This window comes from Haliotis cracherodii, unplaced genomic scaffold (genome assembly GCF_022045235.1).
Source record: "Haliotis cracherodii isolate W230 unplaced genomic scaffold, xgHalCrac1.p SCAF_26, whole genome shotgun sequence".
NCBI lineage: Eukaryota > Metazoa > Mollusca > Gastropoda > Lepetellida > Haliotidae > Haliotis > Haliotis cracherodii.
This window is the reverse complement of record NW_027266282.1, coordinates 3,988,166-4,016,110: the sequence shown is the minus strand read 5'-3', so window position 1 is coordinate 4,016,110 and position 27,945 is coordinate 3,988,166. Positions and strand designations below refer to the sequence as shown.

At 41.4% G+C, this 27,945-nt stretch overlaps 2 protein-coding genes across 2 annotated transcripts in view; one reads left to right on the top strand and one right to left on the bottom strand.

Annotated features, from left to right (window-relative positions):
* Positions 1-2,604, bottom strand: part of LOC139472998 (uncharacterized) — a 27,989-nt gene extending 25,385 nt beyond the window's left edge. Inside the window, exon 1 of the mRNA XM_071255496.1 lies at positions 2,416-2,604. Coding sequence (XP_071111597.1) covers positions 2,416-2,470 — 55 coding nt within the window. The 5' untranslated portion in view covers positions 2,471-2,604. The remainder of the gene's footprint in view (positions 1-2,415) is intronic.
* Positions 1,084-27,945, top strand: LOC139472999 (kynurenine formamidase-like). Its single transcript, XM_071255497.1, has 12 exons — positions 1,084-1,355; positions 10,545-10,611; positions 11,945-12,035; positions 13,651-13,758; positions 17,167-17,215; positions 17,976-18,061; positions 19,717-19,795; positions 20,828-20,931; positions 21,807-21,885; positions 23,110-23,245; positions 24,367-24,471; positions 27,421-27,945. The coding sequence occupies exons 2-12, from the start codon at positions 10,594-10,596 to the stop codon at positions 27,448-27,450; spliced, it is 885 nt and encodes a 294-aa protein (XP_071111598.1). The 5' UTR covers positions 1,084-1,355; positions 10,545-10,593; the 3' UTR covers positions 27,451-27,945.

The following is a 27,945-nucleotide window of genomic DNA, read 5'->3' as shown; positions in this document are numbered from 1 at the left end:
GAGTGTCGAATGCTGCTACGGACTGTTGATGGTCGAATACGTGTTTGGAGGCAACGGAACACTCGTTTTGCACCAAGGAACATCCAGAAGACCTTAGCATGTGGCGGGGGGTCTGTCATGATATGGGGTTGTGTTTCCTTCAGCTGCAAAATTCCGCTGGTGACAATTCGTGGAGACCTGAATGGCCAACAATACCAAGATGCCGTTCTTCGTCCAGTGGTAGTCCCTCATTTTGACAACAATCCTCTTCAGACAAGACCTGTTTACATGGACGACAATGCTAGACCACAAAGATCTCGGGCAGTTTTGGCTTATTTGCGTCAAGAAGCTATTGCCACTCGGCTTCCTTGGTCGGCCTGTAGTCCGGATCTTAATCCGATTGAGCATCTCAGGGACATTCTTGGCCGGAAAATCAAACATCGTGATCCCCCAGTTCAAAATCTCGCTGGACTTGAAGCCGCACTTCATGAAGAATTGATCCGTTTGCCTCAGAGAAGCATTTAACGACTTGTAATGAGTATGAGGCGTAGGGTTGAAGCTGTGGTCAATGTCCGTGGATCATACACACGTTACTGACGTTTCTGTCTTGCAATAGACTCAGCACTCCCTAGGGTGTCTATGTGACACCTGATATGGTCTGCTGATATCATGACAGTTACATGACAAAAAAAGTTTTTCAATGTTTTCTAATCATTCAATTTCTGGTCTTCGGTAAAATTCCATTCTGCTCACATTCTTCTGGAACCCAAGATAAACTTGCTTTGGGACAACTTTTGCATCACATGAGGTTTACATATGCGGCTTATAACAATCGTACATCTCGATATAACAGTCATCATTAAGTGCCAAAAGTAACAGCTCACAAATATGTTGGGTGGCGCTTAACTTTTGTGCATGTGTATATATGCGTAGGACAATTATATATCAACATGTCATATCTTGCAATTTCACAGCGTCAGTATTCATGCATACAGATTCAACGAACATCTGTTACATGAAATTCACGCACAACACAGCATGGCATATTATTTCAGGTAAAACGTTCTAGAAGAATAATCTATAATCACACGCGGGTCTGTAAACTACGTGCAGGCCGTACTTGCATGGTCAATTACAGTGCATAGGGTGTTCCATCTGACCTGAAGAAAGGGCTACGCTAACGCGGAAACGTATCACAACCTGGCATGAAACTACTTGTGAGTGGGAGGGGTCTTACACCCCTTAAAACATTAGTACAGTGATATCAGGCCGTGTCCTGATCAGCGTAAAGAGGGAAGGAATTTTAAAGTTAGTCTGTCGGATGTTCACCGTTCTGTTGAAACCAACGAGCACGAGTGTGATATTGACACATTAAGGTTTGTTGTTTCTTTGTTTGTTTCTTTGTTGTTTAACGCCGCAATCGGTAATATTACAGCTCTGTGACTGTGGTTTGTAAATAATCGAGTCTGGGCCAGAAAATCCAGTAATAATATTATGAGTATTGATCACCGCAAATGGGGCACGATTACATCAACCAAGTCTGCCAGCCTGACCATCCGATCCCGTTTGTCGCCTCTTAAGACAAGCATGGGTTGCTGAAGACCTATTCTAACCCGAATCTTCACAGGGGATAAGCATGGGTTGCTGAAGACCTATTCTAACCCGGATCTTCACGGGTCGACCCACTAAGGATCATAATATGTACGAATATGGGGATTCGAAACCACAAGAAACAGATCCTGCTACGACCAAGGAGCACAACTCTGCACTGCAATTTTCTATTCATTGACCACATTAACAGGAAATTGTGAAAGCACGTTTGAGTGTTTATTTCTTTTATTTATATTTTATAGAATCGGTACTTTATGAAATTGCATTTAAATAATAAATTGCACTATTCTAATGATAAATAATACTTAAACGGATAGCTAGTGTTTAGAAATAAGACATTATCGCCAACGTCGTGTTCATGTTATTCATTAATGAATTAGGGGGCACGGGTGGCCCAGTCGTCTAAGGCGCCGCGATTCGCTGTGCAGAGTCGCGTCCCTTGGGCACGCCAGAAACCTATGATTGTGGGTTCGAATCCCGGTTCGCCCCGATTATGTTTCTAGGTTTGTCAGCACCATACCCGTGCTCGTGGTAAACGTCTTAGACCTGCATCACTTCGGGCTTTCCTCCCACATTAAGCTGACACGCCGTGATATAACTGGAATACTGTTAAAAGCGGCGTTAAACCCAACTGACTCACTCACTCACTAATGAATTATATAACTCTTCTCGCGGGCCATTTGGAAGTATTTTGGTCTTGCATTAACCGGGCTGTGGGTCTTGGCGTGACTTTGCATCATGCTAAAAGCGGCGTAGAGCTAACCTCGCTCACTGACGTTTATCAGTAAATGAACTTCATTTAAAACTGAATGAAACATTACTTACTGCAAAATACTACTTCAGGCAACATGAGCAACAGCCATATCTTCAGGTGGCCCATGGTGACTGTATACAGAGATGTACGCCCCTCGTTATCGCTGCACAATGTCCTTAGCGTTATCACTGATATCGCCCACCAAGTGATATATATCGCCAAGAAGACGGACCATGAAGTATCTTCAGCGGGCGTCGCACCTTGGTCTGTTGGTGTATCAAATGATAGAGGACGATGAGCCTGGTTTCAGCTGTATTAATAACTAGGCCATCTGTTGACGTATACTCAAAGCGCTAAGAATTTTTAACCCGGTGAATTGATCAGCCCCCTGTCTATACAACCCAAGCTGCCTATGAGGCGCTAGGTGAACAGTCACATGACCAGCTCATCCTACCGGATACCCATACACTGCTGGGTGAACTGTTTACACCCCAAGCAAACTTGTTTAGAGTCAAAGAAAACCACGTTGTCTGTAAATTCAAATCAAACTTATGGAATATTAATCAATACGTTGTGGATTACCCTAATGATAAACAACAAACAAAGACACAGGGCATTGGCGTGGAAAACCTCACTCATGCGTTATGTTCATTAGGCGCATGGTTATGTGCCACACTCAGCAATAATCCAGATATATGACGGCGGTTTGTAAAGAATTATAGCGTGGACCAGACAATCCAGTAATTGATGTTATGAGCATCGATCCACGCAATTGGGATACGATGACATGGAGAGACCAAGTCAGCGAGTCTCACCATGATGACCACCCGATCCCGTAAGTCGCCTCTTACTACAAGCACAGTCGCATGTTACGGCAAGCATGGGTTACTGGAGAGATATTCTGACCCTGATCTTCCCAGGCCAATGCAGACGATCAGTATGACAATCTCTTATGACATTTTAAAGTTTGCCGGTCTTTAAATTAATTTATGACGTATATTCATTCACCTGGTTTTTTTATGATTGTGCAATGGTAGAAAATAATATTTTAATCACATTGGGGCTGAATTTTCCACAGCGGCGGAAAAGATTGAGATCCAAAAACGTACGTTTATTATTTCATGTCGGAATGAAAATTCAGTGCGGGTGGTAGATGGGAAACTCAGAAAAAAATACGGACAATTTATGGAAAATAAGTCATGATCATCTTACCCCGTCTCTTCACCACGTTCATGACGTCACGGTAAAATTATCACTGAGTTGAAACACGACATATTTAAACGTATATATATAAATATATATTATTTAAACTCTCGATCGGTCATACATACGGACGTAAATAAACTAACACTGGAATTTCACTGTTGTCATGCGCGGTCGCCAGGGAGCTTTAATTACACACGAAGTAGGCAGGCGCCCAGTCTGTTTGCAGTGACAGATGAGCTGCAGTCGTCGGTCATCAAGACAGGCCTGTTGTTCTTTGGTGAACGCGTTTCCGGACGTTTCCGCTTGTGACGTCACAGGCCTGCTCAGCCAGGTGCGACAGCTGTTTACGTGTAAGTAGGCATTAGTGTACCGTTATCGGATTCAACGCTCCATTTCGCATGCTAACTATCATTCTGCACAATAGATAACATCGATCCTAATTATTAGCTTGTAGTGTTCAGTGCATCTCTCAGCTACAGTTATAACCCCACAGAAGCAGGATTTCTTTGCTCGATAGTCGATACGTCGACCGTGCACTCATCGCCATGTTGATACGGATGTTACGTAATGAGAAGTGCAAAGTGCATGCGTGCGCAGAATTCGTTTAAAGTTTTCTTGGGTCGATACTTTTTGCTCTAACCTGTCACTTTCCTGATTCTCAGAAAATCCAGCTGTCCCGAAGTGTATCAGTGTTGACAGAAATGGGAACTATATAGGTCAACGTGGTCCAGTCATATAATATAAAACATGGGGGACTGGTAGATATCTAGTTTATTTACGAGGGACGGGGGGTGGTTAGTGTAATAGCCAGGAATATGTATATGTAGCAAAATATATAGACACAGGCTCGGGTGTCAGGTCTGTTTATTCACGGACGTATATTCTATATACGTCTTTGGTTTATTTTTATTTTTTTATCGTTGATGATAAATTGACACCCTGGAACTATGAATAAAATAATAAACATACAAGTATCCTCATTAAAATCGAATCAGATTAAATAATAATCTACTACACTGAGAAGCTATTCATGTTAACATTTCTCAATTATAATCGCAGATGTGTCAGTTTAATGGTTACATTTACACATTTAATATGAAGCTGGTACAATGAACTTAATATTATATTATTGAATAACAATACAAACAATATATTACATATGTATATAATATACTTGGAAAATCCAACTGGGGTGTATCTGGATGGTCACAATGAGTAAATCCCTCGTGATATCCTGTTCTTGATATAAAATACATCATGAAGACATTTTTATTCACACATCTCAACTTTTATCAAATTATTAATACACAGTGCAAGTTACTGAATACACAAACGTCCAAGATCAACACAGACAGTTGACTTTCAGCTGGAATTTCCAGACTCGATCTTGGCGCCACCAATGGCTATTACGAGGTATGTGCCTTCTATGTTCCTCCTATTGACCAATCAGATTCCATCTCTCACATCACTTGCATTTGCTTCAAACAAAATGGCGGAGCTCAGTCAAGACGATCTACTCGATAGTCAAGATCCTTATTGTAATAAAATGGTTCTTACCCCGCAAAGTGCATCAACTCCCATGAGTACCTTGATTAAAAACATGAAATAATTTGCAAAACATCTGTCAACGGCCAGTTGGCGGTACACATGCTTGCAAATCCTGCAGCGACAGAAATCTTCACGTTGAAATCCATTTTGTTTCCAAACCGGATGTCTAGTTTTGCTTGGACTATGCATAGACTCGTTAGTCCAGCTAAAATGTAACACCATAATTGCAGCCTAAGGGTGGAAGCTGGACTTTTATAGTCAGTTAATTCCCTAGCATCAGGAAGATGGTGTAACACCAACTGGGCGTCAACATAAATATTTAAAATCGTTTCAGGTTTTCAATCAAGGTGCTCAAGTGATTTGATGCACTTCGCGAGGTAAAACCCGTCTTTTTACATTATGGACCTTGATTATCGATCAGAAGCAACTGCAAGTGATATGAGGTGGAATCTGATTGGTCAACAGGAGGGACATAACTAGTAATAGCCACTGGTGTTGCTATAATCGAGCCTGGAAATTCCCGCCTAGTTCGGCAAGGGTGGAAACGAGGCTTTTATAGTCAGTGAACCCCCTTACCTCGGGAAGATGTCCCTTAAACTGTATACCGTAACCATGGTAACCCAAATATGATCAATCAAAGAAGAGGGCCTCTTCACATGCAAGGCATGCACAAAATCAACATCAGCATTCATTTGACTGCTACCACACGCAGTAAGCAGTGAATAGATCGACTGCAAAATTAAATATATGTTTTGTATACAGCCGATCCCAATGGTCTCAAATTCCCGAGGGGGCACGGGTGGCCCGGTCGTCAAAGGTGACACATTTTGCTGTGGATAGTTGTGCCCCTGAGGCATGCCAGAAACCCATGATTGGGGTTCGAATCCCAGATTCCCCCCGATTATGTTTCTAGGTTTGTCGGCACCGTGCCCTGTCTGGTGGGTTTCAAAGAAGTGGTAAAAATCTGAGACCTGCATCACTTCGGGCTTTCCTCCCACGTTAAACTGACATGCCGTGATATAACTGGAATACTGTTAAAAGAGGCGTTAAATCCAACTTACTCACTTGAACTCCTGGAGACCAGATAAATAGTTTGACTTATCCATGGCTCAACACATTCAATTCTATCTCATTAGCATCTGACCTAGCCACCAGACAACTGAAAGTACCACATTCTGCATACATTATGTAAATAACATTGAGTAAATAAGAAATATGAACAGAAGCATTTATTATATCTACATTTTATACACAAACATCTGAATGTGTTGCATTCAAATATTACACATTCTAAGATGTGGTTTGAGTTTTAAGTTATTTTTAAATCTGAGAACTATAACTTGAATTTTGTGACAACCAGGAATTCAACCCTCCATGATCCGGTTCAACACATCCGGGTAAATAGTGGTCAGTAGAGACAGAGTTTGTAGGACCTGTCTGTAAGTTCAACACATCCGGGTAAATAGTGGTCAGTAGAGACAGAGTTTGTAGGACCTGTCTGTTAGTTCAACACATCCGGGTAAATAGTGGTCAGTAGAGACATAGTTTGTAGGACCTGTCTGTTAGTTCAACACATCCGGGTAAATAGTGGTCAGTAGAGACAGAGTTTGTAGGACCTGTCTGTTAGTTCAACACATCCGGGTAAATAGTGGTCAGTAGAGACATAGTTTGTAGGACCTGTCTGTTAGTTCAACACATCCGGGTAAATAGTGGTCAGTAGAGACATAGTTTGTAGGACCTGTCTGTTAGTTCAACACATCCGGGTAAATAGTGGTCTGTAGAGACAGAGTTTGTAGGACCTGTCTGTTAGTTCAACACATCCGGGTAAATAGTGGTCAGTAGAGACATAGTTTGTAGGACCTGTCTGTTAGTTCAACACATCCGGGTAAATAGTGGTCAGTAGAGACAGAGATTGTAGGACCTGTCTGTTAGTTCAACACATCCGGGTAAATAGTGGTCAGTAGAGACATAGTTTGTAGGACCTGTCTGTTAGTTCAACACATCCGGGTAAATAGTGGTCAGTAGAGACAGAGTTTGTAGGACCTGTCTGTTAGTTCAACACATCCGGGTAAATAGTGGTCAGTAGAGACAGAGTTTGTAGGACCTGTCTGTTAGTTCAACACATCCAGGTAAATAGTGGTCAGTAGAGACAGAGTTTGTAGGACCTGTCTGTTAGTTCAACACATCCGGGTAAATAGTGGTCAGTAGAGACATAGTTTGTAAGACCTGTCTGTTAGTTCAACACATCCGGGTAAATAGTGGTCAGTAGAGACAGAGTTTGTAGGACCTGTCTGTTAGTTCAACACATCCGGGTAAATAGTGGTCAGTAGAGACATAGTTTGTAGGACCTGTCTGTTAGTTCAACACATCCAGGTAAATAGTGGTCAGTAGAGACAGAGTTTGTAGGACCTGTCTGTAAGTTCAACACATCCGGGTAAATAGTGGTCAGTAGAGACAGAGTTTGTAGGACCTGTCTGTTAGTTCAACACATCCGGGTAAATAGTGGTCAGTAGAGACATAGTTTGTAGGACCTGTCTGTTAGTTCAACACATCCGGGTAAATAGTGGTCAGTAGAGACATAGTTTGTAGGACCTGTCTGTTAGTTCAACACATCCGGGTAAATAGTGGTCAGTAGAGACAGAGTTTGTAGGACCTGTCTGTTAGTTCAACACATCCGGGTAAATAGTGGTCAGTAGAGACATAGTTTGTAGGACCTGTCTGTTAGTTCAACACATCCGGGTAAATAGTGGTCAGTAGAGACAGAGTTTGTAGGACCTGTCTGTTAGTTCAACACATCCGGGTAAATAGTGGTCAGTAGAGACATAGTTTGTAGGACCTGTCTGTTAGTTCAACACATCCGGGTAAATAGTGGTCAGTAGAGACAGAGTTTGTAGGACCTGTCTGTAAGTTCAACACATCCGGGTAAATAGTGGTCAGTAGAGACAGAGTTTGTAGGACCTGTCTGTTAGTTCAACACATCCGGGTAAATAGTGGTCAGTAGAGACAGAGATTGTAGGACCTGTCTGTTAGTTCAACACATCCGGGTAAATAGTGGTCAGTAGAGACAGAGTTTGTAGGACCTGTCTGTTAGTTCAACACATCCGGGTAAATAGTGGTCAGTAGAGACAGAGATTGTAGGACCTGTCTGTTAGTTCAACACATCCGGGTAAATAGTGGTCAGTAGAGACAGAGTTTGTAGGACCTGTCTGTTAGTTCAACACATCCGGGTAAATAGTGGTCAGTAGAGACAGAGATTGTAGGACCTGTCTGTTAGTTCAACACATCCGGGTAAATAGTGGTCAGTAGAGACAGAGATTGTAGGACCTGTCTGTTAGTTCAACACATCCGGGTAAATAGTGGTCAGTAGAGACAGAGATTGTAGGACCTGTCTGTTAGTTCAACACATCCAGGTAAATAGTGGTCAGTAGAGACAGAGTTTGTAGGACCTGTCTGTTAGTTCAACACAATAGATGATTTGACTAAAGGGGTTGGCCATCATATAGCTGGAATATTGCTGAGTGTGGCTTTAAACAACAAAAAACAGGCAAACAAAACAACAAACAGTGTCATGATGATCGTCTCTCAATTTCTCTTCAGCCTATTTATAAAACTATGTTTTCTAATATGTGTTTCGTACTAAAAAGTAAGTTCTACTTAGTGCTAAACAGACACTAAAGTATGTATCTCTATCACAATATGTACAAACATAGGCCATTGAAATTCTATCATGCAGCTTTTATCATTAAAATCTAGCCCAGGAACCATTATTGTATTGACGAACCAGCTGTTTTTTTAGGAATGTATATAATTTATGAATCAATTACTTCACGTTTTGTAGCATGTGAGTGTTCATTGTGTTAAGAGGGATGATCTACACCTGCTCAGAGAAAGACATCAAAAATTCAAAAATTGGATTTAAAAATTTCCAAGTTCATGTTAGTATTGTTGTGATGACTGAAGTTATGTCTTCGACAAGGTGACATGTAATTCACTGATGACAGGGCTAAAAGAGAGGAGGCTGGATTCTTTGGTTCAAGGTAATTAAATTCAGTGTTAAAATTCATGTACCTTTGAATTTAAGAAATTCAATTTTAAACAAAATAATTATTTTTGCCTCTCTTTGCCTGACATGGACACATAGCCGGTATCCTAGATGGCCCTGCTTATAGATCAACATCAGAATTGTCAGTGGCAGATGTTGAACCTAATGTGGTATCACCATGCATATGTGACTTTGTCGGCCATTACTGCATTGAATACAGTGTTAGAAAACCTCTAAATATAGGAGGGGCGGTGCACTAGCCTAGTGGGTTAAGTGTTCGCTTATCATGCCAAAGACCCGGGTTCACCTCCCACATGGGTACAATGCGTGAAGCCCATTTCTTGTGTTCCCCGCTGTGATATTGCTGGAATATTGCTAAAAGTGGCGTAAAACCATATTCACTCACTCACTTAGTGTGGAACTATATAAAAACATACATAAGTTCTCAATTTTGGAGGGGCGGTCAAGTAGCCTAGTGGTTAAAGCGTTCGCTCGTCACGCCGAAGACCCGGGTTCGATTCCTGACAAGGGTACAATGTGTGAAGCCCATTTTTGGTGTCCCCCGCCGTGATATTGCTGGAATATTGCTAAAAGCGACGTAAAACCATACTCACTCACTCTCTATTTTGGAGATCGTATTATCCCTTTATTTGCCAGCCATGTGCATTTATTTAAGCTCCTAGGTAAATGCCTGATTCTGTTGGGATAAAATGTAATATACCATGGGGATTCCTGGTCAGAATAGCGTACTACCTCATGCCACGGAGTCCTTAAAAATAATGTACCATCGGTGAATAGCATTTTAAAATTCCTTGTATTGTGAGCCACATCTGTTGTTCAGTGGATAGAGTGTCTGGCTGGAGAGTGAAAAGTGGGTGGTTCCCCGGCCGCATCATACCAAAAGATGTTAAAAGATGGTACTTGTTGTTTCCCTGTCTGGTGCTTGTCATTCAGAGGATACCAAGGTGGGATTGGAGTCTGTATAGTGTCTGAAAGGGGTGTCCCTATTAAACTACAGCACAGTGTCTTGGTGGTCTATCACTATGAAACACACACACACTCACACACACTTCACCCCATCCCCCCTTGTGGCTTTACCTAGGGCCGTAAGGTCACTCCGGGTCAACAGGAAATGTTGGTATTAATACCATGTTGTATTTCTTTTATTCCATCAACAAAAGATCGGTTCAGTTAAATAAGAACATAATTAACTCTGTTTGTTTCTTCTATATTTTCTGATTGTGAGTTTTGGCTCTGATCAGTTGAATCAGTCAACCAACGTTTGACAGATGTTTTCAGATTTGTGTGTGCTGTTGTTATATTTGAATCACAGAAATGTCATTTGGAATGTACATTGTTATTAACACAAAGAAACATGTTAAGCATGGTGGTGTTTTGTTTCAGGTCTGGTCATGTTCAATGAAGATTAGAATACATCAGGAAGACACAGAAAATGGCCATTCCAGAAAAGGTCAGTATTACCATTTAGGCCAAGCTGAGCACAACACAGGTGTTGACTGGTCTGTGTTCAGTGTGCTTTCTCATGGCTGATGTTGTTCCTATGTTGTTGACTGCAGTGTTTTACTGAATGGTCTGTGTTCAGTGTGCTTCCTCATGGCTGATGTTGTTCCTATGTTGTTGACTGCAGTGTTTTACTGAATGGTCTGTGTTCAGTGTGCTCCCTCATGTCTGATGTTGTTCCTATGTTGTTGACTGTCAGTGTTTTACTGAATGGTCTGTGTTCAGTGTGCTTCCTCATGGCTGATGTTGTTCCTATGTTGTTGACTGCAGTGTTTTACTGAATGGTCTGTGTTCAGTGTGCTCCCTCATGTCTGATGTTGTTCCTATGTTGTTGACTGCAGTGTTTTACTGAATGGTCTGTGTTCAGTGTGCTTCCTCATGGCTGATGTTGTTCCTATGTTGTTGACTGCAGTGTTTTACTGAATGGTCTGTGTTCAGTGTGCTCCCTCATGTCTGATGTTGTTCCTATGTTGTTGACTGCAGTGTTTTACTGAATGGTCTGTGTTCAGTGTGCTTCCTCATGTCTGATGTTGTTCCTATGTTGTTGACTGCAGTGTTTTACTGAATGGTCTGTGTTCAGTGTGCTCCCTCATGTCTGATGTTGTTCCTATGTTGTTGACTGTCAGTGTTTTACTGAATGGTCTGTGTTCAGTGTGCTCCCTCATGTCTGATGTTGTTCCTATGTTGTTGACTGCAGTGTTTTACTGAATGGTCTGTGTTCAGTGTGCTTCCTCATGGCTGATGTTGTTCCTATGTTGTTGACTGCAGTGTTTTACTGAATGGTCCGTGTTCAGTGTGCTCTCTCATGTCTGATGTTGTTCCTATGTTGTTGACTTCAGTGTTTTACTGAATGGTCTGTGTTCAGTGTGCTCTCTCATGTCTGATGTTGTTCCTATGTTGTTGACTGCAGTGAGTCAGAGACAAGTCCTTCTGAGTTACTAACTGGTCTCAATGTGCTCCCTTCATAGTGAGTGAGTGAGTGAGTGAGTTGGATTTAATGCTTCATTGAACAGTATTCCAGTTATATCACAGCGTGTCACCACTTCGGTGAAACCCACGAGCACGGGTATGGTGCTGACAAACCTAGAAATATAATCAAGGTGAACAGTGATTCCAAAGTTAGTCACCTTTTACAATTAGCCATGGGGCACAATTCGCTTGCTGTGGAGGTAAGGTGGATGCTGCACATGAAGTGGAATAACATTGACTTGATAACGTGTAGGCTGTCGTGATATTGCTGACTGTGCATAAACAATACACTCACTGGCTTCCCTGGTTTTCAGGAACTTGATTATCACTACTCCCCAAGTCGATGGTCTCACAGATATGGCCCAGATGAGGTCATTGATGCACACATAAAATCTGTCACAGAAGGTGAGAGCAAACACATCAGTGCAAGTAGATCTCCGCTTGAGTAAGTCTATCGTGAATTGTTTGATAGGCATTACTTAGAAGTTGACGGACGACAAAGTAAACACAATTTATGGATAACAAGTTCTTAATACTGTAAAAAGCGACGTTTTGTTGTAGATCCTTATACCACTGTCAAGTTGAAAGGAACTGATTTAGAGGCTGGCTTTTACAGAGGCTGTGATGAGAAATGGGGGTGAAACGATACAGCAAGGTCACGATAAGATACGTATCATGATACATAGGTGACGATACCATACGATACGATACATATCACGATACACATATTTATGTCGAATCGCGTGAAAATTTCTTGCTACAAAAGGAAAAACTAGCTGTAGACACATTTGTAGTGGGTACGTTTAGTAGAGAACTTGAATTGAAACACTAGTTACAACACATTTTGAGATATTTGACTGACAAGAACGCTGAGGTCATTAAACAAGCAGTAAGTAATATATTAGCAAGTGAATTGTCTAGTATCAATATTGAAAAAAATATTGTGTATCGCATCGTCGCATGAAAACTCATTGTGCACCAATGTATCATGTCTCCCTTAGTGAGAAACACGAACATGTGTTTATGTGGCCTAAATGCCTTAGATTCAGTCAACCCCACAATATGTCACTACGCTTCATGTAAGCTATACTTTATCACAGCTGGTGCAGTATTTGATATAAACAACAATTGCCAGGCTGCCATCAGGACCCACAGACTTTAGAAACTGCAGGTCTGACTAAACTACTCAGGCCCTCATTTGATAAAACTGCATCTTATTGTGACAAATAAATCAACAAGGTATTTACTGCAGGCCATGAGGACCTGTACAAATTTGAAACTACGGGCCCACAAAAATATCTACCTGCCGCAGTCCAGCGGCAGGCGCTTATTTCAAACACTGACTGGTGGTGTATATTGATTTTTATCACAGCTGAAATTCCAGGGATTTATCTAGACCTGCTCAGAGGCAGATAATTGGCACCAAGTGTGCAGCAAATTACAGTTAATGTTCTCGGTTTGAATTGAATTTTATTGCTCAATTCCTCAAAATATTTGAAAATTGGATCATTAAACAAATTCAATTTTGATCAATATCATGATATTCCCCAGTTTGCTTGCCAAGGGCACTTAGTTTGGAATCCTAAATAAATCCCCGAGTTTCCATTCAAGTGAGCTTGTGTCCTGGTGCCTTGTCAGACACAAAGTTTCTACTTTTTAACAATTTCCCAAAGTTAATGTATGTTATCAAAAATCCTGAATATTAGCAATAACTTATATAGACATTATATAGACATGTAGTTCAGTTGATTTATGACTTTCAAAGAAGGCCCTCTTAGGATTGGTATAAATATTGACATCTATTCAGTGTTTGTTTTTGAACCACCAGTTGAGCACAGACTTCCAAACAGGGTTAGACACCATTGGTCATATCCAACTCATTGGTCATATCCAACTCTCAGACAAACAGAATAGTGGCCATATCTAACACTGCCTAGTTCATAATTGTTAAATATTACTTTTATTTTCAGACCAATTCCAAGTTGTACAACACATGAGTTTTGATGTTGTTTTCTTACAGGTAGCAAGGTTGCCCATTGGTGCCTTGACTGCGACAGCGACATCCCCTACGGTACGGGAAAGAAACAGAAGCTGGACATCTTTAATGCCAAAAATGCAAAGAGAAATGGTTTGTGTTTACCCTATTTACCATTACATTTCCTGCTTTTGAAAGACGTTTTTTACATGGCACATTCAGGGATTTACCAGATGGGAAATCCTGCATCCTGAATGAAAATTTCAAGAGCAATATTTTTTACTTATCCTAAATTACTCCTTAATGCATATTACTTCTTGTTCTTGACAGAGAAAAGAGCTGTGTGAAGGTATTTGCTTAAAGAAGTTGTTCCAACTAGCTGAATACATCTATTACGCAGCTCCCACGTGACCAAAGGAAGTGACATCACGGATCCTCACATTACTCTTGTCACTTGCTGAGACAAGACCAGTTTTTTGCAGTAGCGTTTTTGCTCGCCTGCGTTCTGTATTCTTCTTGCTTGGTGCCCCACCATTGGCATACCCTCGCAAGTATTTTGTCTCCGTTTGTATGTTGTCTTACGTTTGTCGTAATATTTGTTTCATAAACCCACACAGTGCGATAAACAAATTACAGCATACATAATCGGGCAGTGACACACTGTGATTTTACACTACTACACCACGGTCTCCCTCCTCTGGCTTGGGCATTCGACACCTTCAGCGTCCCCTGGGAAGGACTAAGAATGTACACTTTTCTGCCACCTGTACTCCTACCCAAGGTCGTCCAGAAGATCACATCAACTCAGAACCTCAATCTGACTTTGGTTGCGCCCTGGTGGCCAGCGAGGGCTTGGTTCGTCAACCTCAGAGAGCTAAACGACACCAACCTGCTGCCACTCCCAGATTGGCCAAACCTGATCCACCGTCACAGCAGACAGCCACACCCAGGACCAGTCAAGTTATGTCTTCACGTCGGGTCCATGTACAGAGAGCACTGAACGCCAAAGGCTACTCGGCCAGAGAGGCTAGGGCCATCATGATGGCGCATCGCCTGACCACAGGATCCTCTATGATGACAAGTGGCAATCCTTCCAGAGCTTTTGCAGAGGCAAGCAACAAGACCCCACATCAGCATCGCCTCAATTCCTGGCTGAGTTCATGCTCCATCTGCATCACAAGTGTAAGCCATGACCTACCTTGTGGCACTCAACTCTGACCTGGCAGTTCCGAAAGATCGGCGCATGACGAAAATCATGGAACTCCAGGTACTGCTCCGCTCATTCAGGCTGGAAGACCAAAAGGCGAAATTCTGTCAAACAGCTTGGGACTTGAATGTCATTCTCACCTCACTGAGAGACGTGCCTTTTTGAGCCACCCAAAACATCATCATTCTACAATCTGACAAAAAAGACGGTCTTCCTACTGGGGCTCACCACTGCAGCCCATGTCAGTGAGCTACAAGCCCTAGACATCACGTGTGTCCACTTTGAGCATGGAGCACACAGAGCCATGCATCTTGGCCTGTGCTGGGACTTCATTGCAAAGAATCAACTCCTGGGACAGCTAGATAGATCGTTCCTCATCCCTCCCCTATCATCGATTGTGGGCGCGGAAGACGGACAAGAGCTCAGTCTATGACAATCCAAGGAACGCCGTAGACAACGATGACGCGATCGCCCTTTGGCTACGAGCCATCATTCTCCAGGCCTACGAGGCAGCAGGATTGGATGCTCCAACAACCCCCATGAAATACGGGTGGTCGCCTCCATCATGGAGCTACACAGCAACTGCTCTCTAAGTGCCATCATGGAGAGGTGTTTCTGGCGATCAAACACAGTCTTCGCCAGTCACATTGGAGGATGTGCAAGGCACGCAAAGCTTTGGTCCATTAGTAGTGGCCCATCAGGTCACCACTACTAAACGTCACTGACCTCGCCTCCAGTCCAGAGCCAGTGTTTGCATACAGCTCGGTACTCCAGTCTAAGGCCTTAACTTGAGAGGGTTATCGTTGATGGCTGCATAGTACCAGGACACAAGGCATACCTGACTCTTCCCATCCATGTAATGGCCATTGAAGCCGACCACACAGCCGGGGACGGGCTGAGGGAACAGAGTCTGGAAAAAAGATGAAAGTCCACATCTGAAGGTATGCCCTCCACCAATTCCGTTGGATAAAGATGCATTAACTCTTTCATCCCTGGCTGCCCCAGAGTTATGTCCCTTGAAACCCTGCAGTCCCTGACACTGACAAGGCCTGCACACTGGCCTCCCTGGCAGTATTATTGGAAAATCACACTATCATTTTTGATGCACTTTTTCTACCAGAAACTTGCTTTTAATATACATTTATCATATATCATTGTAAAGAGGATTAAGTATACTGTAATATACTTTGTTGTTATTGACTCTAACCTTTGTTATTTTCTAATTACAGGTGTTTACAAGTGAAATAAAACTTGAAAACACTGAAAAAATGAAAACAGACAATGAATTTTGGCTCAAATTGTATCAAAAATCACAAAAATAAATCACAGATACAAAGTAAACATAACACAGTGGTCTTGTCATCTTGGACGGCACAGGTAATCCCAGGTGTTACAGGTAAATTCTCTCCATGCACATCTGAAAACAAATAAACAAATTTACAACTCTTGGTACTGACTTTGTTTTCTATACTGATGTCACATATTACTTATGATACACTTACAGACTCTTAGCTAAACTCGTTAACACAGGTAAACTTGTTAACGCAGGTAAACTTGTTAACACAGGTAAAAACACAAATATTTGATTTATTTTGTTCTTTTTCAGGATTTGAAACAAAAATTAAGTATTTAAGTTTTTAAATAGTAATTTATCACATTACCTGAACATTGAACCACAGCTACAATAAGAATGACATCACAGGGAAGATATCACAGATTGATCTGAAAGGAGGGAAAGATTGTAAAAGGACGGAAAGATCGTAAATTCAAGTTCTGCAGATATACACGTTGTACTGGGCCATGGTTTATGCTGCCCTGTTTTTCTAGTGCTACTGCATTTGTGACATCTCAGAAAGTACAAAGCCTTTGGAGTTGAAAGTTTGTATGAATGATCTCACCTATGGTGTGTACAAATACTGCTCACATAAGTCCAGTATGACTTTATTCATGGCTACCATTGTTTCTGTATGAGTCAGGTGAGCTACAGAGCCTTGTGACTCTTTGACATTTCTCTGCGACCTCCAATTTTTAGTAATTAAAGGCTTTTGAGCCCCTAAGCCCACACTCCAAGCCCCCACCCCACTCTATTATTCACATGTATGACCTTCCTTCTTCACATTGTAATCTTTACCAAAATGTTGCGATCATTGTGATATAGAATTTGTATATCCATACAACTATCTTCCTTGTTTAGAAGTTGTACTTAAATAAGAGAGTGTTGTCCCAAATAAAACACTTGTAACATTTGTTATAGAAGTTGAGGTATTGTTTATTAAGTCCGAAAATGAATTATGCTGTGCAGATGAATAAACATTATGTAGGATCTGCCCTCAATGTATTTCACTGTGTTCCAGGTCTCCCTATACTAGTGTACATCCATGGGGGCTACTGGCAAAACTTGAGGTAAGTAGTATCACATTGATGGCTACCTTCTGTGTTAAGTAGCACTACAATGGCTGGACCAAATGTTTAGGGCTTCCGGTAGTCCGACCAACCCATCATTTCACTTTTGACTCAGTTTTACTACATGCGTAACTAGTTGTGTGGCATGCATTCAGAATGCAGTTGGAAATTCTCGTTGGTGACATTTCCAGTGCAGCGAATTTATAGGCTGCAATTCCACAATATCGATATTGCATCAACATTCATTCAGCATACATACATCTAACTGTTCCGCTTTCAATAGCTACATCATCTTCCCGAGGCAAGCATGTCCACTAGCTTATATCAAAGCCTCGTGTCTACCCTTGCCACATGAAGGCCGCTTTTCTTGGCTCGACCCTGGAGCCACCTCACATAGATCACCAGTTGTGCCCCTTGTAATGAACACGAGATATCTAATAAGATCGCTGTTCTTATCTCGTATAGCTTCACAAAGATGGTGACTACCATAGGCAACGACCTCATCGATCAGATAACGAAAATATTTGTTGACTTTCAGATTGCAAATCTATATCTTAGTATCATATTTTTGTTGTTAGATTGATACAATACTCAAGCACAGCATCAGATTAGATGGTTGGGTGACTCAATCACCTATCACGATCAGTCGCTGTTAACTACATGAGCGCATTGGGATAATCCTTAATGCTTTTTCTTTTATTTAATGTTTTGTCATTATCTTGTTCTTATTACCATGGAAATGTGTTTTATTTCTTGATAGCTTGGAGATGTCTGGGTTTATGGCACCTCCATTGTGCAAAGCTGGCGCCACGGTGATTTCTGTTGGTTATGACCTTGCCCCTGAAGGTAAGTTGTCTCCCTTTGAACTGAAGATAAGTTGTCTCCCTTTGCACACGACAATCACCCTAGGGAGAAAAGGGCCCGATTTGTTTCATTTTTCTGGTACCAGCAAGAGTGGTCGTACATTTTACCAAAGTGGTTTGTTTACCTCTTACTAGGGCTGTGACGAGTCCAAATTTACTACCCAGGTACCCACCCCCCTATTACCCAACCCTACCCAGGTACCCACTGTAGGTCTCTTGAGATAGGTACAAAATTTCTGAATGGGAATTTTTTACCATAGCCCGGGCAAAACATATTTAGATACATGTATCAAACAATCTGGTCATGCATACACTGAAGATGATATGTTTATTCAACCATAAAAGTTCCAGATATATTTTGTCATTAAACAATATATCACGTGACTGACAACACGTCTGCATAGTCCTGTGGGTACCCGGGTCCTACTCAGTACCTACCCGAGGTACCCGTCCCAGCACTACCTCTCTTTTCAGCTGACGCACCATGGTATTACCGAAATATTCACAAAGCAGTGTTATTAACTTCAACCCAACCCTTTCCAGCACAACCCACCCACTCATCCCTCTCATCCACTCAACCACCCACCCAGCCACCCCTCATTCTCGTGGACAGAGCATCTGCTCACTGCTGAGAGTTTTGTGGTTTGTTTCCCTTGCCGCATCCTAGAGATGGTACTTCTTGTTGCCCTGATTCCCACACAGTGCTCAGAGGTAACACAAGGTCAGGTCGGAGTCAGTATACTGTGTCTGACTGGGGTATTCATGTTAAACTGTGGCATGGTATCTCCTATGAACCTGACTAGTGCGGACTAGTACAAGCAGCCGCACACACAAGTGCATGCATATCACTATATAAGTACAGTACTCATAAACGCGACATTAAAACCAATTTCACTTCTCTTATTGTCATGGATTGTTGCTTATCATATCAATCACTGGTTTGTCTGGACCAGACTCTATAAGTGTAAGGCTGATATTATGTGACTGAAACATTGTGTGGCACAAAACAACATTCAGTCCCTGCTATTGTGGACATAATGCTGCACTCGGGATAGAAATTATCATTTTGAAAGACTCTACATGGCAAGTCATGGTACGGCATTTATGATAAGTGTATCCATTCTCTTGCAACTAAAGTTCATTTCAAGGCATCAATATTGGTAATCTGACCGTGGTTGCTGTAAATAAAGGTGAGTTGTGCGATCTACCGATCACTTCACATACGATTTTGCCGAAATTATTGTAAACATTATTATAATTATTGAATGAAATTTTGAATATAATTAATATAGTATATTGCAAACATAGTCCAGAAAACAAAAAACAATTATCTTATTACCAGATATTATAATAATAGGATTAAATTGCGTAGTTCAGTTCGGATTTGTTGAGTGGTATTTCCGGTGTTACGTGATCGCGGTGATCAGCTGATAATGTTTTGTGAGATGGGGGAAAACATTGTGTCATTGGACAACTTGAGTTTATTAAAAATATTAGTAAATTTTGGGAGCCATGCTTTACCGCGCTATAACCGAGTAAGCGCTATATTGAAGAGCACAATAACGAGGGAACACTGTATCACCATTCTTAATTTCACTGACCTATTGCAAGTGTTTTATCAGATGTGTCTTCTTTCAGCTTCTATGGACAGAATTGTGAGTGAAATAAAACAAGCCATGAGGTACATCCTGAGATATGCCAAGGAACATCAGTCCAGGTTGGTGGAGCTTGCCATGTGTGCTTAACATACACGTGAGCCTGTTTATAATCTCCCCTGTAGGGACTCTGTGTGACAAGAGGTCCCCAGTAGCCTATATGTTTGTCACAAGATCCTTCTGACTGGATCAGGTGGTCAGGATTGGTGACTTAGTTGATTGTCTTTACAAAGTGTCAAACTTTCTTCTTGTTATTATCAAATAAATGTTGGGAGATGGATAAAAAATATTCTTCGTGATGGGACAATATAATTCCAAAGGCTACACATCTTTGGGTTTGTTCCAAGGCACTTTTGATTTGGTTGGATGTTTTGTTGTTTTACACCCCACTCAGCAATATTCCAGCTATATGACAGCAGTCTGTAAATAATCGAGTCTGGACCAGACGATCCAGTGATTAATATCATGAGCATTGATCCAAGCAATTGGGATCCATGACATGCTTCAGTGAGCCTGATCCCGCTAGTTGCCTCTTACTACATGCATTGTCGCCTTTTATGGCAAGCAGGGGTTGCTGAAAGGGCACATTTAAGAAACTACATCCATGAATTATTCTTGAGAAAATACTAAAATTGCTGAAACTTTATTTCAGCTAAGGTGTTGCGATAGGACATTTCCCAAATCAGAGAGTGCATGTTTACTTTGCAAGAAATGGGGCACAGATGGAGTAGTCGTCAAAGTCGCACAGTTCCAGTTGCAGAGTTGCGCCCCTTGGGCACAACATCAACTTATTTTTGTGGGTTTGAATCCCAGTTCGCCCTGATTATGTGTCCAGGTTTGTCAGCACCATGGACGTTGGTTTCACGTTTTTCTAAGACCTGCATCACTTCGAGCTTTTCTCCCACATCAAACTAACACTCCATGATATATCTGGAATACTGTTCAAAGCAGGTATAACACAACTCACTCATGCAAGATAATTAGGCTACTACAATCAATTCTGTGGAAAGATTAATTCAGTAATTCCCGAAAAGTAAGAGGTGAAAACGATATGCTTCCCTCCATGGTCACAAGGTATGTTGCTATGGTTACAGGGGTATCTACCTGTGCGGTCACTCTGCTGGGGGGCACCTTGCCTCCATGGTCCTGGCTTGTGAGTTTGCTGAAGATGATGCCTTCGACAGCGAGATGATCAAAGGTCAGCCCACTTTATTACTGGAGGAAATGAATGCAGTTTTAGCTGCATCATGTTATATAGGTTCTGATTGTAGAATATTATCCTTGAAGTCAATCTCAATAAAATCAGATCTTTAACTCTAAAATGATACCTCTCTGCGTACTGATCTCTGGAACCTCCATTTAAAGCTGCAGCATTTTTTATTTTTTGTTCACCCTGTCAATGGGTTCTATTGCATCTACACTCAAATGGAAGTATCTTTTGACGTAATTATTGTGTTCTTTGTGGGATTGCATTTGTTAAAATCGAAATTCCTGAACTGAGGTGGTTGAGTAATATGGCCAAGTAGTTTTAGAAAGCTGACATTTGATGGGCTCAAGAACATACGCATCCTTCTCTAAGACTAGGTGGTAAAGGTCACTCAGAGTTCACCTTATGCCAGCTTCTATTAGGGTGAAACGATACACCAGTGCAACGTGAGCTTTCATGCAATGATACGGTACATTATATGTTGTTTTTCTGTATTGATGCAAGACAATACACTTGTTTTGTATCACCCTCTCTTCTATGGAAGTACCGTATGGTATTGTATTGGAGTGAAAGGTCTCATTTTGTTAAATTGACAATCTGACTATTTTTTTTGCAAATTCACAAATTACAAAATAAACATGATAAGAATTCAGTTTATATCTCAAACTAGTCAGGGGGATACGACAGTTCAGCATGTTTCTCGTGGACTTAAACTCTTGACCACATAAACATGAACTAACCTCAGCAAGTGGCCTGCCGTAGTTTGCTCAAGAAATGTTTTATGATGTTAATGTTGGTCTTTCTTTGTACAGAATTATCATTTTTCTCACAAAAAGCGCATCATTTGATATTTTTCTTGATTCCAGGTGCTGCTCTCGTCAGTGGAGTTTATGACCTTCGACCTCTGACTAAAACCTATGTCAACGACCCTTTGAAACTTAATGAGTATGTAAATATTTAAAGTGCAAGACTGTTGTGATAGTGTCTTGTCGGCGTCTTTGTCTGTTTCGGGGGCACGGGTGGCCCAGTCGTCTAAGGCGCCGCGATTCGCTGTGCAGAGTTGCGGCCCTTGGGCATGCCAGAAACCTATGATTGTGGGTTCGAGTCCCGGTTCACCCCAATTATGTTTCTAGGTTTGTCAGCACCATACCCGTGCTCGTGGGTTTCACCGAAGTGGTAAACGTCTGAGACCTGCATCACTTGGGGCTTTCCTCACACATTAAGCTGACACGCTGTGATATAACTGGAAAACTGTTAAAAGCGGCGTTAAACCCAACTCACTCACTCACTCACTTTGTCTGTTTCTCTGTGGGTTTCTAAGTGTCTGTGGATTTCATATTGAACTGTATGTTTCTTTTCCAGTGTCTGTCAGTGTCTGTGTGTTTTACACGTGTGCTTCCTTCTTTCTTTACACGATCAAATGCACTATTTACTAAGTTCTACAAATCAGTGCTGGTTCTGTCAATGCTCATGTTGACGGGGAATTAGTTCTTGGGGGTATCAAGGACAACATCAGCATCACTGTCCTAGAACTAGGGATGGCTTATAAGATTGATAATCAGAATTATTGATGATAGGAAGAAATATTAACGATTATCGATATGAAATTGTTGTCATCTATAATAACTACTTATTTTGATGAAATAAAGTTTTAGATTTTCCAGAGCAGACCAAATATTGCTAATAATGTAAACTGTCAAAGACAGAAACCAACTGTTTTTGTTAAATCTCAAATGTCCACAAAGTAATTCATGCATAAATGTGTCACTGCTCACCAGTAGTGTGAAATATTTCTAAACCAAACATAGTACATAGATAGGTCTAGTTGTGAACAAGTGCCTTTTGATGGTTTGGGATTTACAAAAAAAATCCACTGTTTCCACAGCAACAATTTTGACTTGGACTGAAAATAGCTGTCTCATTTCCGGAGCAGATCTTGAAAATGAAACAATATTACCAAACTTGGCACATAGGTCTAGTTGTGAACTGGTACCTTTTGATGGTTTGGAATTTTTTAAATACATATTTTTTAGTTACTTTTTCAACTAGTTTCATGTGTTTATTCAGCACAAGTATTTCCCATTGCGGGGGATATTGATGACTTTGTCCTCTTGTTGTTATTATTGTTGTTATTATTATCATTAATATTGCCCCAACATGATGCTGTAGAGAGGATGCATGGAGGTTCAGTCCCGCCAACTTCGTCTCGGAGATAGCTGGACTCAGTCAGCAGCGTGACATCCTCATCGCTGTAGCCGAGTATGACCCTCCCGAGTTCCGCAGACAAAGTGCCGATATGGAGAAAGTAGGAAATTATGTTCACACATCAGTCCTTTATTGCACACAGTTAATAAGTTCAGCATATATAGATATGGTTATACTAGTAGCCATACTTGCAGTCATACTTGCCGTAGGAGCAGACTGATTTGGTGATCTGGTGGCTATGAAATGTGACCTTGGTTAGTAGGTGTCTCAAATTCCAGATTTGCCCTGATTATACATTGTAATCCCTTCTCTGTCAACACCGTACTTTGTGCTCACTCAAGTGGCAAAAGCCTTGATAAAAGTGACACATTGAAGTAGGTGAGGTGAACTGGGTTTTCTTGTTCAAGACTATTACACTTATATAGCGACGTGCATGCGTGCGTGCATGAGTGTGTGTGTGCGTGCGTGCGTGCGTGCGTCTGCTTGTACTAGTCCAGACTGATGCCGATTTATAGTGCTAGCTCACTGAGATACCATGCCACAGTTTAACATGAATACCCCATTCAGACACAGTAAACTGACTCCGAGCCGACCAGTGCTTGTTTTAGCCACAGGTTGTAGGGTGAAGGTGAAGGTTGCAGAAGAAGGATGAAGGTTGTAAGTATTTTGGTGAAGCCAGAGTCTGTCAGAGTAGGCCAAGGATGATAATCAAGGTGAATCAAGGATTTGAATCGAATACCAGCAGATCCTGACACAGCTAAGGGATGCAACTCTGCAGTGTCACACTTCTACAACTGGGCCGACATCCTTCTGACAAAAATGTGGACCAGGTCATTGTAATTCATCTGTGAACGGGGAGAATGTGTGCCAATGATGGGCTTGTTGCCCACTTGCTCCTGACTGCAACAAAAACAATATTAAATCACTAGCTGACTTAGTCTAAGATAATCCCAATAAGGCCATTGTGAGTGAATGAACTACAAACAGAATGTTCTGGAAATGTGTTCCTGGTTCATACCACTGGTTTCAGGAGGGGGTCGGGTAGCCTAGTGGTTAAAGCATTCGCTCATCACACCAAAGGCCCGGGTTCGATTCCCAACATGGGTTAAATGTGTGAAGCCCATTTCTGGTGTCCCCCGCCATGATATTCCTAGACTATTGTTAAAAGCAGCATCAAACCATACTCACTCACTCACTCACTCACTCACTCGCTGGTTTCAGGATCTGTCCTCCAGGAAGGTGAAGACGCGGTACATGGACATCAGCGATACAGATCACTTTGATGTCATCGAAAAATTACAGAAGGATTCTTACAGCCTCACAAAGGTAATAGGGTAAACTTTTTATATCTTTTCGCAAGGTTGGAATAATTAGTATCACATGATGTTTCTGTTAATTGAGGAGACCACGTCAAAAGTTCCATGTCGAATAGAAAACGTTATTATTACAAAAAAATAACTCCTGACTAAAAAAAATGATAGTCATGGTTCTCAGGCACCTAAGGCATCATCATAAAGTCTGCTGCAGGTTTTGTTTTTAATGTCATTTTAAACAAAATGAAATATCTTTAAATATCATGAGTCTCAAAAAAAGCCCCTGGCAATGAAATGCTTAAAAAAATTACAATGCTTAAAAAAGTACCTTAAAAAATTGGATTACATACAAGCTTGAACAACCAAAAACAAACAAAACACACACGGCACTATATATTTTCAAAAGCGATTGCCTGAGAACCAATTCTGTCTTTTTAAGCCTTATTCTGAAAACTTTAATTCCTGAGTTTTAGTAGCCTATCACAGAAAGAATTTTGATTTTTATCTGAGATCAAACTGTTGAACTAGCCCCATAATAACGCAGGTTTAGGTATGGGGATCGCATAGTGTTTTTTTGTATTCTGTAAGTGACAGATGGATGCTATTTAATGAGTATACTATTATATATTTGACTATGGTAATTATTCCCAATGACTCAGCTCTTATTTGTTTGTTTTGGTAGTGGGGTAGCCGTTGGCTCATCACACTAAAGGGCTGGGTTCTATTCCAAACGTGGGTAACTCACTCACTCACTCACTCACTTATCAATTGTTAACGCTAAATTTTTATCAGTGACCCTTAGTATGGACATTGGAGGTATATCCCCATCAGCTGAGTTAGAGTGAGTGAGTTAAAATTTAACGTCACATAAGCTGAGTTAGAGTTTACTGACTATAAAAGTCTAGTTTCCACCCATGATGAACTAGGCTGGAACTTCTGGGCTTGTTTGTAGCGTCACCAGTGGCTATTACAAGTTATGTCCCTTCTATGTCCCTCCTACTGACCAATCGGTGGCACGGGTGGCCCAGTCGTCTAAGGCGCAGCGATTCGCTGTGCAGAGTTGCGTCCCTTGGGCACGCCAGAATCTATGATTGTGGGTTCGAATCCTGGTTCACCCCGATTATGTTTCTAGGTTTGTCAGCACCATACCCATGCTCGTGGGTTTCACCGAAGTGGTAAACATCTGAGACCTGCATCACTTGGGGCTTTCCTCTCACAATAAGCTGACACGCTGTGATATAACTGGAATACTGTTAAAAGCGGCGTTAAACCCAACTCACTCACCCACTACTGACCAATCAGATTCTACCTATCATTTCACTTGCATTTGCTTTAAACAAAATGGCGGCGCACAGTCAAGACAATCTGAATAATAAATCAAAATCAAAATCTATGTTGTAATAAAACGGATCTTACTTCGCGCAGTGCATCAAATCATGTGAGCGCCTTGATTAAAATCATGAAAATATTTGGAAAATATCTAATGATGCCGAGTTGGTAGTACACATGCTTTTCAAATCCTGCGATCTACCGAAATCAGCACATCAGTTTACGAACCACATGTTGATTTCGTTACATATGATTTGGATTGGACTTTCAATAGAGTTAGTCAAGCCACCTTGCAAGACAGATTAAAATCAGTAGTATAAAAGAATCGGGTTGTCCTTGAAGGGTCAGTACTTCAATGGTTCTGTGTGTTTTATATCATGTTTGAAATAATTTCTGATTCATTTCTCAAACTGAAACAATTGAGCTCTGCAAAGTGACAGCGAAGCCGACAAAGCAAGCGTTGCGCAGAGTAAACTGGCTTCAGTCGTGTTTTTATTGGGGGCAAATTGAAGGGAAAGCTTGTTTTTCATTTACAGATGAATTACAAAATACTAATTGTCAGCTTGATTCCATTAGAAGCCAGTGTTGATGAAAGCCTAGATTACACCATAACATGCCTCGGTTGTATGAAGCCACTCGCTTTCCTACCCAGAGTTCTAGTACCTACCTCTATCACATCATTACATCTTACATACACCATTCGAAAAAGGTGAGCAGAGCTAGTTATCGGCTATTGTTTACAAACATAGCTGGTCCACATCCTGCGCCAACATTATTGTTTGTGGTTGTTTTAATGGCAAGTCACCAGAGTTATCTCCCTTGCCCCACCTCTTGTACAGACTCCTTCCCAGCGTGTGACACCTCCGTTACACTCTCGGTAACATCGCTGCCACCAGTGTTGGCGCGGCCTTTACAAGAATCTTGAAATATGCCCTCTAACCCCAAATGTAGTAACGTTTATACTTTTGTTTATGTCTTTGGGAATGCCATCATATTTCATTTTGAAAAGGTTTACGACTGACCATGTTTTCCAGATGAATTAACTTTGTTGTTTTAATAATCAGATTGGTTCGACATTGCAGACTAATGGAAAATCAACCAATTTCTCCCTTACATTCTTACTATATCAATAACATGATAGTTTTAATGAAACCGAAATTCAAATTGACAAACAAAGAAAGTAATTTAGCAGCTATATGTGTATTCGGCGTCACGATAGTCATCACCTGTTTGTAAACATAACGGTCATTCGGTTGAGTGTTCAACTCCAAGCATGGTTGTGGCCACCTGTCACTGTGGGGAGTTATGACTGGTGGCAGTGATAGTATAGAGAGCTCCGCGAACGGGCTATCGCTGTGAGGAGCTTGTCCTCTGTAATGTCTGCCATAAAACACTGAAGCCTTACAAGCGTGTTCATGGTGTGTAGGTATCGCATTGGGTGATAAGTAATGGTTTAACTGGTGTGGTGGCAGCGTAACGGTTTAACTGGTACTGTCCATTTTTGGGGGTAGTATACAAAGTCACGGACTGGGAGAAAAGGACTGTTCTTTAGAATCATGGCACTTTCAGTGATACCGGGCTGCTTGGGGCACTGTCATGTTCAACTCACTTCAGAACATCCTCATCATTTCAGGAAATACTACGACTAATGAAGCTGTCATAGGACCCTGATTCTGTGGAGATAGCTTTGTCTGACAACGGCTGTCATCAATCCAAGATCACCATGGTTACCAGTCATGATGGCAGTTGATGTTCTCATAACCAAATACCTCCCTGAAGACCCGACCAGTTGCATGGAGAGGTCATGTGAATGATGAGAAATTGGACAGAAATGTACTGTACAGTAAACTACAGTTATAACGAACTCAAAGGGACCACTAATTTTAGTTCGTTATAACCGTAGTTCGTTATAAGCATCTATACAACATATATACAGCAAATGGACGAGACCAAAAAATAGGTTTGTTATATCCGTCTGTAAGTTATAAATGTGTTCGTAATACTAGAAGTTTACTGTATTTTCAGATAAATGGGATATATTCAAAAACAGTCTGGTTGTGTGACCATTCTTCCCCCCCTTTCCATGTGAATCCCACTCGCAGAGTTAGTGATTGATAGCAGCTGTTTTGTTGATGGTTGTTGCAATAACTGGAGCAAC

Bases quoted from the DNA above. Each gene is read 5' to 3' on its own strand.
- LOC139472999 (XM_071255497.1), top strand. The intron at 18,062-19,716 runs GTAAGTTGTCTC...GTCTTCTTTCAG, and splicing joins TTATGACCTTGCCCCTGAAG to CTTCTATGGACAGAATTGTG. The intron at 19,796-20,827 runs GTTGGTGGAGCT...CTATGGTTACAG, and splicing joins GCCAAGGAACATCAGTCCAG to GGGTATCTACCTGTGCGGTC.